The sequence below is a fragment of the Neopsephotus bourkii genome, unplaced genomic scaffold (genome assembly GCF_033783945.1).
Source record: "Neopsephotus bourkii isolate Nb327-2 ecotype Australia unplaced genomic scaffold, CSIRO-AGI_Nbou_v1 NB_518, whole genome shotgun sequence".
Taxonomy (NCBI): domain Eukaryota; kingdom Metazoa; phylum Chordata; class Aves; order Psittaciformes; family Psittacidae; genus Neopsephotus; species Neopsephotus bourkii.
The window spans coordinates 51,972-66,039 of record NW_026901019.1 but is presented as its reverse complement, the minus strand read 5'-3'; the positions used below and the strand labels follow the sequence as shown (position 1 = coordinate 66,039).

The following is a 14,068-nucleotide window of genomic DNA, read 5'->3' as shown; positions in this document are numbered from 1 at the left end:
AAAGCAGCTATCAAACCATTGCTCTGGTAGCCCAGTGTGCTGTAAAAATGCTTTCAAGCTCTTTTTGTTGTTTTCTTTTGCTTTTGTCCCTCTCTCAAAAGTCCATTGCAACAAATAACCACTTGAAGTGGTGTCAAGACTTTTTCTTTTAGATGCCAGTATCTGACAAGAAGTTCTGAGGCTGATTTTAGTTTCCCCCTCAGGCTTAAAATTATCAGCATCCTATGGACATCCTTCACAAATTCCTAGCGGCAGCAAGAGAGCCACTGATGGACTGCCATAATGCACCTCCTATTATTCTCATAACTTTATCATATTATTTTTCATTTCCTGACTACTAATCATCTTTCCTCCACATTACTGCAAATTAAAAAATCAACAGTATTAAGTATTACCAAGAGGGTCATTTCTGAGGCCATGAGGAATTGTTCTTTTCTCTAGTACAAACTCTTATCTAAATACCAGCTCAAACCAGACTCTGAATGTGAAATGACATGTTATAAAGTCATGTCATCTATTAAATTCACTGCTCTTTCTTGCACCAAATATGGTTGATGACCATTTAATTGTTACTGCTCAACACCATCCATGGTACAAGTCCCTCAGTAGTAAATCCAGAAGCAAAACGTAGCTTCTGACTACATTTCCAGTTTCTGATGATAACAGGTACCTTAACTTTTTGATAACCTAATCCCAGACCTCCTTCCGTGTTTATCATGGGACTGCTCAGAGGAAGTCATGTCCCTTTAGAACGTCTCAAACTGGAATTTCAAAGTCATTAATTCTGCCTGTGAATCTCCTACAGTTGTGTGCACTTTGTGACAGAAGCAGTCTTAATATTAAAGATGGTTTATGTGCCTGTCAGTTTTAAGAGAAGGAATACAACTCATGGTTTATATAAATGACAATCTATATTTACTAAAGATTCTACCTCCAAAAGCAATTGCCATCTGCTAAACCAGTGAATGCTTGTGAAACAAAATACCGTCTTTTTCAGTAAACCTGTCCTGGACTTGCTGAGAGTGAATCCCACACTAGCAAAATGTGTGGGCTGAACAACAAAAAGGGCTTGAATCAGGATAAGGAGGTATATGTATTTGAGGGAGCTCATGCAGACATGCCATTCATAGTAGAGAAAATGATAAATACTGCACTCCTTAATTTAGGAATTAGAACCAAGATGTGTGAAGATGACTGAGATAAGCACCTTATAATAAAGGATACCTCCCTCTTCTTAATTTGCAGGTTGCCTGAGGCCATTGGTTCTTCCTCATAGTTACATTAACGTATCTGAGTTTGAGGCCTCCTTCCCCGTAGGAACAGTGGTGCATTATCAATGCTTTCCTGGATATAAACTAGAAGGAGCAGAGCTCCTTGAGTGCATGTATAACCTTATCTGGTCAGATAGCCCACCTAGGTGCCTTGATGTGGAAGGTAAATGTCTTATTGTTTGTTTATCTTTCAGTTTTGCAAAATCAGCATGCTCTGATTTTAATTCAAGGCTATAACCATGGTTGCACTATATGCAATGTCTACGCTGGCCACACAGAGCCTATCTGGTTTTCGCTGTGTGATTCACTGCACCATTAGCTCTTGAAGTTACTTAACCGTAATGTTTGTTCTCTTAGTGTCCAAAGTGCGAGAGGAGAAGCTTAACGATGAGTGCTTTGCCCTTACAAAGCAAATTCTTTGCAGCTTTTCTAATAAACATAGTGAGGAAGTTATGGAACTCACATTCATGTGCAGATGGTCAGAGTTTATGGGTAGATTTCCATGATAACCAAAAAATACTCTGTAGGAACTCTTAATTTGGGCTGTGCCAGCTGCAAACATTATTCAGTGCTGCACAGTGCTGCACGCTTGAGTATTTGTTATCTATCTGTCATCACAGTTAACCTTAAAGAAGGATTTGCAACTCAAATGACTGAGCTAATTTATTGATTAGGAACATAAAAACCGTCCAGTGTGAAACAGAGGAAATTGTACCAAGCTAAAAGGAAAAATCTGTGACTACAGCTGCAGTGCTGGAATGGAGGGCATTGTAGTGCATTTATATTTGCATCCCATACCTTTAAAACAAAGATACCAAGTGGATTGCTCCATAAAATGTCAAAACCTTTTGAACTACCTTCCTCCATCTTCATACTGCATCTTTAATGAAACATCCTCAGAAGCCATCACGATCCAAATGCACCCTCTGCATTTCACTTCCCTAAAAGGACTACATTTTTGCCCTATTTCAAGCCTGTAAGGAAGCTACCTATATGTAGAATTCAGCTAAAAGTAATTATAGGAATTCATATGTGATACTTATGTCACTGAGTTAAATGCTAAGCATTCTGGAAGTGCAAAAATCTGTCAACTGCATCAACAAAGTGCTACACTGCACAGAAATAATACAATGATCCTTGCTATTGACTGACAGTGCAAGTTCCAGAACTCAGAAATGCCTTTGCAGCTTTAGAATGACATAACGTGATTTCTGTTTGCTTGTTTACTTAGCACAGCATAAAAGATTCAACCCAAATCTGCTCTGTGCAAGCCAGTTTGGGGAGGTTTGTTTGTTGTTGGAAAATGTTTCATGGAAAATGCAGTAAATATCAAAAATATACTAAAAAACCAGAAGGGCCCTGTTAGGCATAATCCAAACAGTGTAACCGATTTGATAAAAATGACAGTTCTGCAGTTAGGGAGATAAGAGCAGTCAAGTACAGAAACTCGTGTATGAAGCAGAAGTTGTATGCTGCTGTCACTGACCACAGGTGAGCATTACAGCTCCTATCAGAATACCCAAGAAAACTCCTGTGTCATTTTTATTGCTTGCATTATAAAGTCATAAAGAGGCTCATTTTTCTTGATAATTTAAAACATGAGATGAGAAGCAATGCCCTGACAGTTTTGTGCTCTAAGTAACATGTCAAAAGTCGTCATCCTTACTCAACTATGATGATGTCTGATGGGGGCATCAGTGTGCTCCAGACATTGGCCATCTGGAAGGCCTCCTGAGTTTGGATTTTGATCCAGCCTCCCTTTTAATCACTTTATTGTTGCTCTCCTTCAATGTTAAATCTGTGCATGTGTTGAATGACCCCCAGGACACCCAAGCATAGATAGAACACAATGCTTGCGAGAGCAGGTTCTCCTCAGCTTTGGGGCTGTCCTTGCTTCTGTTGGGGCAGAAGAGAGAGCAACATCACTAAAAGCATCACCCTTGACAGCTCCCCTTGTGAACTCTGTTGTAGGGATGCTCCAGCTGGGACACAGAGAACTTCAAAATAATATCCAGATAGGGTAAATCAGCTTGAGATGCCCTTGTTTGAAAGTGTTTGTTCAAGTGATTTATGCAAGGAGTGCCAGTCTCTAGGAATCTCTTAAAATCCACCACTCTTAATTAGCGGACAGAACTCCCTCCCTGCAGATTACTTTACTCTGTACCTTGCATACCAATGTCAAGCTCATTTTTCACAATTCCTTTTACATGTAAGATGTAATCTCTCCAAGCAGTATTTTTTTTTCACAGAGAAAATTTGCAAATACCAAATTAATTCCATTTATTTATTTCCATGATCAATTCAAAATTTATTCTAATTGCATTCCCTGCTCAGTATTTCAATGGTGATGATTAAAAGCAAAATGATTGTTAGGAAGCTGTAGTAAACCACTGCAGAACTTTTATTTGGCTATAAACAACAGTGCTTACAGCTTTCTTATTTTGATGTATGTTCTTCTTGAAGCCTTCACAGAAAGAATTTAAATGTGTGTGTAACCACACAAATGCTATATGCCACTCTCATGATTTTTCCCCTCTGTCAAGCCATATAAATTCTGAATGGAGGGTTTGTAGCTCCATTTAAATAAATGGTTACAGCAGGGGTCACTCAGCTCCCATGGTACAGCATGCTTTCTAACGCTCACTCCGGTCTTATTCTCACTATTGCCAAGTGCAGAGCTTCCACCATCTTTGGCAAGGGACTGGTTTTGCTGATAGGGGAGAAGATTTTTCTGATAGTTAAAATCATGGTTGCTTTAGTGTGTGAAAATCGTGATAGCTGGTATCTGAAGCACAGCCAGCACCGCAGAGTTATGCCGCGGCTTCCCAGACACAGCTGTTTACATCTGATCAGGGAAGTTGTTATAGCTCAGGCAAATAAGGATGCCTCCAGCTCCGATTGCCAAGTATTTACTGGTATGAGATCCTCTTCTTAAATGCTTGTACCTTTGCCAGATTTAAAACATTCAGATTGATTTTTGAGTGCCTGCCTCAAGCTGAATCATTTAGGAAGCTTCAGTTGAAATGGTTCAGCTATATCTGAGAATGATGGTAGAGGGAATGGTGTTGTTTTATCAGTGCTAGAAAATTTAACCGTTCTTTCGAGGTTAAGATGAAGCATCTTAACACTGAATTTTCTTCTCCTTTAAGTCCTCAATTTACATCTTTAACTTTCTTAATATCCTTTTTTCTAGTGGAATGCCATAATTGTGCAGAAGTTTTTTAAACTTCTTTTTGTTTGTACTGAAACTTGCTGAACACTTCAAGGGTATATGAAAATCTAAGGAAATTTTTATATACATATATATTTATATGACTTTTGAATTACCAGTCTGGGGTTAATCATCCATCTGTAGAAATCGATTAAGTTAGGGATTGCCTTCTATAAAATCAGATATGCAAAACACGGGTGGAGAAACCCTTAAATTGAAGGTTGCCACATGGGGTGTATAGACATCAGGTGTAAAATCAGATGGCTTCCAGAAACATCGGGGAAGAGTAAACACTTGAAAGGATACTGGTATGGAACTCTGTGAAATAAAACATAGAACTAGGAGATGTGTATGATACAATACTTTAAGGGGGTAAAGACATTAGCACAGTATTTGGAGGAATTCTTCAAAAGCCAAACCAGTGTCCATTAGCCCTTTGGGAAGGGGATCTGCATGCGATTACACACCTTGCCATCTGGAATATGTATTTTAATCTTCCATGTCCTTTGGAAGAGTTCCAAGAAAATGTAAGGAATAGTTCTGATACAGAACTGAAGGAAAAGCAGGCAAAGAGAGGAAATGTCGGAAGAATTCGATGAAAGTGCTAATGCTAGAATATAAAGCAGTTATATGGATAGTGTAATTGGGAGTTCCTGGCTTTGTAAGTAAGAGTAAAAGGGAAAACAGGTTGATTGAATTTGCAAACAACAGACATGATCCTATTACCTTGAATGTCTGATTTCAGCATCATGGCAGTTTAACAGAAAAGCAGGAAATCAGACATATTGCAATATCAGGACTTCATTATGCATGCTAGGATCAACAGATTCTCAAGCTGAGGTTAAGCTTGAAAGAATGTAAAATAGAAGATATATTCAAGTTTTTGTAGGTAGATTCAATATCATGAGGAACAGACCTCAAAGAGGAGAATCAGCGAATAGAAAAGGGGGAAATAGAAGAAAATTGAAGGCATTTCAGAATGTAAGAGTACTGGAGGAGGGTGCTGTTACAGGTGAAATGCCATAGGCACCTAAGGTTTCAAAACAAAGTAGCTCACACTTTCTGGCCAACTACGTGTAGGATCCTTTGAAGGAAAGCTTCAGAAATCTCCATTCTTACAACAATTGCTGATGCCATGAACAGTGATTGACACTGAGCTGTATGCCCAATCCACTCTGCCCTTAAAATATTGTCAGTTCCTGATGGAACGTACAGCAATACACTGAGAAAAAAGAGTCAAGTCAGTCTGTAATCAGTTTATGTTCAGGAGTCAGAATAAAGCAATCCTCAGCCTGAGATACTGTACATTGGTGCAAATAGATTTCTCTCTGTGTTTCTTTGTTGACATTGAGAAGGCTTTAGATAAATTCCAACATGACAGACTGGTGCGTATCCTGAGGGAAGATAATGTCGATGCAGCACATTTCCAGAAGATACAAATCCCATAGAGGGAGCAGAGGGCAGCAATACAAGCAAGTGGTATTAAGAAATTAAGAGAGGTAGATACCAGGTTTGTGTTCTGTATTTACAACTACTCAGCTTGCAGCCAGGAGGAAGAATAAACTAAATATTGTTCAGCTGCCAAAGAGGTCATCCAAGTTAACTGAGTTAATGTTAACATAAGACTCACTGATAGCCTTGTTTTTAATAGCTCTGACTAGAATACATTTCAGAACATGTTCACTGCCTACATCAATACTTCTTGCAACTCAGGAATGACAACCAGCAGTAGATGCTCAAATAGAAGCAGCAAATTATATTTGCAAGCATCTTTACTTGGGCAACACCTTTACACCTGTGACACCTTTAGCCTGATAGCCAAAGGATGAAATAGCGTTTCACCCCAGGGACGATTAAGTTGTAAAAAGCAAGTGTGATGAAGCTGTTTAAAAGGGTAGTTTTCTTTTTAAAAAGTAATTGAATAATTTTATGTGTTTCTGCACCGTAGACAGTTAATTCCATCACCCATGTGTGCAGGAATGATATGCATCCAACCACCCTGTATGAGAGCAGAAGCTGAACACTTTAAAGGAGCTGCTCATAGTGGCTTTGAGTACCTGGATTTTTGTGCTGTTGGAGAGCACTGAAGTTTATCTGTACGTCTTTACCCACAGCTGCACAGAAAAGAGTTCAGAAAGAGCACAGTGACATGAAATACTGGGCAGAGAAATCATGTTCTTCTGTGGATGTCCTGCTGCTTAATCATCCAATCTCTTAACTCCAGCAGGTGTGCCACAAAGTGAAACAGAAGGAAAACCAGAGCACATTTAGAGAACAGGCTCCAAGTTGAAGACATTGTTTGCAGAAGATAAATAACATATTTCTAAGTGACTGTTCCTTTTTTTACATTGCAGAAATCTTTGATCTTGGCTGTGATTGAAATAGATGCCTTCCCTACTGTTCATAGTTTTTCAAGAAAGCAACAGAACAGTTTGTAATCTGTTTCTTTTATGTCTTCTGTTTCTGCTTGATGCATAGAACTGTCACATTAAATCACTGTTTTACACCTGCTCTATCACCTGTGTACTTTGCAGATACCTCAGTACTTCCAGAATCAGCCAGACATCCCAACTTTTTTATGGAGCCATAATTTCTGCCCTGAAGTTCCACATTAGATGCCAGATGCATGCAGTGTTTTATCCACAGTGCTTTAAATTTGCTGAGGATTAGGTGGGGGAAAGCAGAGAAAATCTCCCCCTGAGGGCTGCTCTGCAATACTCACCTTCACCTTTATCTTGCAGGACTCCTCAGAAAGGAAAAGCACACTACATCATCTACCTTGAAATCAAATCTCTCTCTGCTTTATGGACACATTCATTAAGTTTGGCTACACAGTGCAATTACAAAACATCTTCCATAAAAGGAGGGAACTGTAGCTACAGACTATGCATTAGGAATTCTATTTACTGCATAGGTTTTTTTCTCAGGTGGCTGCTTCACCAATAGGCAGGCACTGAATAACTAAACTTCAATAACAGAAACAGATACTCTTCCACATCTTCCCAGTCTTGTAAACTGGTTTGTGGTAATACAGTGCTAAGATCACCTGCTGGTTTTCCTCATCCTCTTTTTCTCATAGTAGCACTTCACTGGGAATGGGACCTTGTGCTTTTCCTTCTCCTAGGTGGTATAGCTTGATTTCCTCAGCCTTCAGCTAAGTCCTGGAATACAGCTTGTCTATTCCAGCATTCCTTCTCTCCGTCAATCCCTGATGATAGGAACTATCCCACTGTTGTGGGATAGAAACCCCCTGATGATAGGGTTCAAGGGATAACTGCTTGAAAACAAAGAGGAAAAAGCTATTAAATAGAGACTAAAATGGCATAAACCCACTGATACGTCCAGCTCACAGTGAGCACTGGCTTCTTCAGACGTCCCTGTCAGGTTTTTATCTGTCTGGTTTTCTCAGCCAGCTTCCCAACAGCTCTCTCTCCCTCCTCCATTCTACTTCTAAGCACTTTGACCTTTTCCAGGTCTGGAGTTACCCTGTGATACTTGTCAAATACCCAAGCCTTGAATTATTCTGAAGCTTTCTGCTTCCTGTTATGTGTCTGTGCAGTCCCCAGCATCTGCTTCTTGAAGCCCTAAGGACCATTACTGATCAGAAAGTCAACTGCTCATGAGAAAAGGAAGAAACGAAGCTAGAAGCAAGTGATGAAGAATGCTAAAATGATCTGCTGTGAGACCACAGTGGTCTAAGCACTTGCTTCTGAATAATGAGTATAAATACTTCCTGAAAGATGGGCCTGCTGCTAAAATAACTTCTAGCTCTTTATTGCTGCAAATGCATCATATTTTTTTTTTTTGTAGTTTAAATGGAAATTGCACTTTTAAAATTTAAAGGCAAAAGATCACTTGAGGTGTGTTTTACCCCCTATCTGCTGTGAAATGCATTTGAAACTAATGACTTTGGCATTAAGATCACTGTTTAACAGGTTGCTGTGCCTGGAATGGCAGGATTGTTGAGGATGAGGGTGAATCTGGCATGATGCTCCTGCAGGAGCTCAGCTGACTGGAATTGCAAAATGGGCTCTGTAATTTGTAACTCCAGTAACAAGGAAGCTCTGTGTATGATAAGTGATTGTAAATCACCTTCTGTTACCATTTGGGAATTAGCTAATGCTAAACAATTATTAAAACAGGGTTAAAGCTAGTTTTATACTGGTTCATTTAGGCTTATACAGCTGGTATCAGTGAGTCACCAAGATGATGTTTGTCAGAGCTAGACCAGAGAAGCAGCTTTTCACTAAAAACTCAATTATTCAGTTAACTTCACACTTTGTAGAAAGTGAAAAGTTGTATCACTGTGTGCACATCGAGAGGCTCACCTCGCTGCTGCAGATGGCACAGAATTACCCAGGAGTGTTTTATCTAAGGGCAGAGCAAGCAGCTTGGAGCCATGAGACCTGGGGGACGTTCCTAGCTGCTTGCGCGCTGACTTGCTGAATGGTGGAGAAGATGCCAACGTGTTCGGTGTCTTTTCAGAAGAAAGTGTGTAAGTGGCATAGTGAAGGTTTAGTAATTGAGAAAGGTCAAGATTGAAAATAATTGGGAACATATTGGCTACAAATACAACATTTTTAATAATTCTTCCTGCAAGCTGTCAAGAAATAAATCTGCTGGCAACTTCAGAGTTCAGCATGAGCATCTTGTATCTTCACTTCCAATGAGCAGTCAGAGAAGTTCCTCAGAGCATGTCTTCACTTTCAAAACACAAATGCAAAGTTTCTCTCACTTGTTCCAGTACAGCTATTACACGCACTAAGTCTCCCTTCAAAATGCCAGCAACATTCCTTATAGGAATGGATCTTTAGGTTGTTGTTAAGCTGATGTTCACAATAAATGAGAAGTTACTCTAGTACTGCTTCTTGTTCTGCTTACATTTCTGATAGTGCCATTGGAAATACATTCAAATTAAGCAGCTGCTCTAGACCGAGATGTTTTGACAGGACTTATTTTAAAGCAACTGGGTTTGCTACTTCCTTCCTTCTACAAACCTCTGAATTTCTTCTTCAACTCACATGAAGTAAATAGTGGCTCAAGCTGGTTGGAATGCAGTAGCCAGATGACAGGTGTACAGATTTCTGGTGTTAGTGTCCAGATACCTACAAGAACAAGTCAGGAAAAGCTCTTGTTCTCTTCCAGTTTGTGAGCAAACAAGACAGTGTGTCCACCTCTCCGATCACCATCTAGTGAGATACGCCAGCATTTTCCCAGCACAAAACACTGTCAGGTTTTTATCTATGTCTTTCTCAACATGAAGTTTCATCTTAATCTTTTCTCACCCTTCCTAATGAACAGGCATTCACAGTGCCTTTGAAGAAGCGTTCTTTTTGGTTAGGTGTAAATGTGGCTAAGCCTGTTCATCCCTGTGTCAAGCAGAAAATGGCTGGCCTTAGAGTGGGCTTTTCTGCTAACCCAGCTAACTGAGCAACTAATGCCCTACATGAAAGGCAGACTTAGTAGCTAGAGAACAAAACATACTATGCAGAATAAGATAGAATGTGGAAAATAAGCTTTCTTATAAGCAAGTACCCTCTATTTCAAGTCATTTTTGCTTTTATTTTTTGGCTCCTGTACAAGATCTGGGCAAAACCTGAATAATTTACCTCCTGCCTACTTTGACCAAAGACTAAACCAACCAGCTGTTGAACTAATTGACTATGAAGAAGGTTTTGAGCACAGTAAATATCTGTAGCTCTTTCATCTCTCTACCAGGAGCTATTAGAAAAGTGATGGGAGATCTTTATTCTGTGCCATCAATGTTAATTGAGAATATGCTAATGCCAAAAATCTTCCCTCCCTCCTACAGTTCCAGTGTCAACAGTGCAAAATTACTGCTACATCCTCTGGGCAGTTTAAAAAGCTTCTTGACTGTAGTGGGTAGGAAAAAATACTGGGTAAATCTCATTTATTCCTCCAGTAATCCTGGGCAGTAAGTGCCACAGCCTGCATCACCCTCATGGTGCCCCTGGTCCAAGGGATGTGGCTGTTGCACTGTGGAGGCTGTGACAAAGGGGGCACAGAGTGGGGCAGAACCACCCCTGCCTGTGCTCCAAGCCAGTATGTGACAGTGTGTGCAACATAAGGCTTGACTCCTCAGGTTTTAAGCTCTTTCAGAGAGTGCTAATCTTTCATTACAATGAGTTGGAGCACAAAACCCAACACTGATCTCAGGTTAGCCGTCAGCTCCAGCAGCTCCCTAAGAGCAGGCAGGGAAGCGCATCAAATCAGGAATTCTTCCCATCAACTTCCTTGAGTAACGGGTGCCTTGAGCATCCCAGAAAGGATTTGTTTACCATAGAAAACACACTTGGTTTTGATTCTTGATGAACAATTCAGCTTTTCAGCTGAGAATGCTGAGCTGCAAAGTTTCTATAAGTCCCCTTACAATCTGTGGCCAATTGCTCCATAAAGATGGATCCGAAGACCCAGGATCATGTGCTGCAGAACCACCAGCAGACACTGCCTGAATTGTGCCCATCCCACTGAAAAGCTCCAAAGTTAAGGCCATGTGCATATGGGGTTTTGATGTTGGTTGTCAGAGGATACTGCTGGATGTTGTAATTAGCGCATTAAAATCCCACAGGCCTTACAAAGTGAAGATGCTGAAAGGTATGGGTGGAAGAGATTTGGTGTCATATTTAAGAACAGCATGTAAGGGGTTTTTTTTTAAGCTGTAAGAGCTTCCTGAAGTACAGTTCACTCGTTCCTATGATTATTTATCATTCATTCTGCTGTCAGCTTTGGCAGTGGAAATGTACTTGTCAGACACACTTTTATGGTTTGTGGCTATTTTCAGTCTGTGAGTTTGATGCAATTGCCTCAAGTCCATGGCCTGTAATTTCCAAATACAATTTGCTGGGGATGCTAGAATTTTAACTGTGTTAGAGAGCTTCAGCGGGGTGAGGTTTGCCACCTGAGTTTTCCCCCATATTTGACCTGGCACATTGCTTTAATCTGTGCAACCAGTTTCACACGCTGGTATCCAGCATAAATAAGGGACCTGACCCTGAAAGACAAGTAGCGCTGTACCAAAAATCTGTCTTTGGGAGCCAAGAGTGTTCAGAGGCACTCCAGATTTTCATTGTCTTGCATTTCTGTGACCAAAACTAAGGCCACTTCATGGCTGTCCCTCCACTGACTTTAAAGGACCTTGGGCTAGGATGACCATGGGAATGGAGTGAGCTGAGAAAGGGACCGGGTGTATGACTGAGCTCAAAGTAAGTTCATTTTTGGTTGTTTGTGGTGTATCTTATTTGACTTGACTTGGTAAGGAGGCTCAGAACCATTAGTGATGGCACATGGGGGCCTGTTTGCCCATGCAAGTGTCGAGGGATCCTGAAACTGGATGAGCACAAAGCTCAGAAAAGGTGGTGAAGGATACCCCAGGTGAATGAGAACCCCTGACTCTGACAGTCCAGTTGACATAAGAATGAAGCACTGTTTCAGTTGAGCTAAACAACCTGATTTTCAAACCTGCTCCATTGCATCTGCTGAGTGTTTAATGCAAGAGCTGTTGGCAGGTACAACTGCTTAAAACTTGACTCTTAATTCATGACTAATGTTCAGCAGTGCATGAAATAAATGTTTGCAGACATTTCCAGGCTGAAATGTGGAAGGATCCTGAAACTGGATGAGCATAACCTTCAGAGGAGGCAGGGAGGGATACCCCCGGTGAGTGGCAGTAGAATGGGTTGCACTGGGGACATACCCTACCCCGAGTGTTGCTCTTGTTTTCAGGTTTTATAAAATACAAATCTATTTGTAAGCAGACTGAGATCTCCAAATCTGGGTTGTTCCCGCAGAGTATCATTTTAATATGCCTGGAAATGTGTCCTTCCTGAGCTGATCTATATTGCTGGGACGCCAGCTTTGAGGCTTTCTTTTATTCAGCAGCCTGCTTTGGCTCTGAATGCCATTAAGAGGTTTGGAATGAAGCAGCAGCTACATTGCTGGAGAGGAAAATGTGTTTCTCTGAGTGTTGCTGTTTGTGATAAGGTGTGATCTACTTGCTCATTGCTAGAAAGGTATTGGGCACCTACACACTGCTTGCAGGCTGCCATAGCTTGGCAAAACTCAGTTGCAAAGAAGCTTAAAATGCTGTCTACCTTTGTCCTCATGTTGTAAGCATAGGTAATAAAAATACACCAGGATTCCTTATGGCAGGCCAGAATTGCTGCTTTCACTGATTGTTTTCTTTTTAATAGAAGAATGATCCCTGATACGGACAAAAGGTGCTTTCCTACTATCTCAGTCTGCCTACATTGTTTTCAATCTTGAGTTGACTTCCCAGTAAAGAATTCTTCCTTCTTGTGGGCCCAGAGACTTTGGGAAGTATGCAGAGGATTAAGGCTGTGAATTTTTATGTGAATTACTTGCTCTGATTTCAAGTTATTATTAAGCCTTTCCAGTGAAAATGCAAACAAAGCCATGTCTCCAGGGGATGGGGAGTAGACACTGCTGCACATTGTAATCAGCCTCTCTTGAAGATTCATTTAATATCTTGTGTATCTTTTTTTTTGTTATGAAATGCATTATTCATGGAAGAAGATGCACAGAGAGAAGCAGCTGAATTGTAATTTCTGGAAAGATTCTTCTTCTGAGAGATGGCACTTTCATTGTTTGAAGCGATGCAGTAGGTCCTGCCTGAGTGAGGGAGGCACGAAGTGGAGGGAACAGCCTGAGCCAGTTAGTTACTGCCCCTGAAGGGATGTAAAACAAGCCATCCAGTACTTCAAGCCCCTTTGGGTCAGTACATAGCCATTGGAGACATCATTACACTTTCGCAGGGTTTTTTTTAAGTCTGTGCTAGAAGCACTTAAGAAAAGAGCAATCAGCGAACACTTACTCAGTGGAAAAGTTTCCTCTCTCATAAAAATACTGCTTGCGAGCTGCCTTTTTGCTGCTGTTTTCTAGAGAGCGCTCCCTCAGTTCTCCATTGAGTTCACCTGCCCGGCCATGTGAGAAGACATTTCTTCTCGTTTCAGGGCCTACAGTAAAAGTTGCACTTGTTTATATTGCAATTCTTTCTTATTTACTTAACCTTATGTAAACCACTGTACTTAATTAACACAGGCTCAGCCTCTGTTAGATTTAAGACCTCGCTCCACCAGCGGCCCCACTGAGATCACTCAGGCTATTCATAGACTGCAAAATGCAAATAACACCAGTAGAGCTTAAGCTTAATAATATTACAGACTGTAAGTGCTTAAGGAACACTGTGTGCTGTGCATTTCATGCAGCACAGTTCATGGCAAACTTATTTTTTAAAGCAAATATTTAGGAATGAGAGCATATGAACACTTTAATAATGTTAATGAAACAAAAAATAGGATGTTACAGCTGAATTTGAGATGTTTCATAAGGAAAGGGATTCTCTCTCTCTCTTGCTTTGACTGTCCCTTTCCATCCCCATACAGCCATCTTATAGGTGTATGTGTCCCCTTTTGTCTTACTTTCTCCCTCCCCTTCCCCCAGAGGGTGGGAAGCTTCCCAGTTCCCGTCTCTCAGGCCTTTAAATAAGCTGGTGACAGCAGAGCTCAGTGAGAGACAAAATTGACCTCCCGGCACATGTTGCCATGTT

At 40.7% G+C, this 14,068-nt stretch overlaps 1 protein-coding gene across 3 annotated transcripts in view; it reads left to right on the top strand.

The window, feature by feature from the left end:
- Nucleotides 1-14,068, top strand: part of SUSD4 (sushi domain containing 4) — a 71,274-nt gene that overhangs the window by 51,981 nt on the left and 5,225 nt on the right. For 2 of the 3 annotated variants that reach the window (XM_061350446.1, XM_061350445.1), the window contains exon 5: nucleotides 1,246-1,434. The exons of the other annotated variant lie outside the window; for it this stretch is intronic. In XM_061350446.1, coding sequence (XP_061206430.1) covers nucleotides 1,246-1,434 — 189 coding nt within the window. The remainder of the gene's footprint in view (nucleotides 1-1,245; nucleotides 1,435-14,068) is intronic. 3 annotated transcript variants of the gene reach the window in all.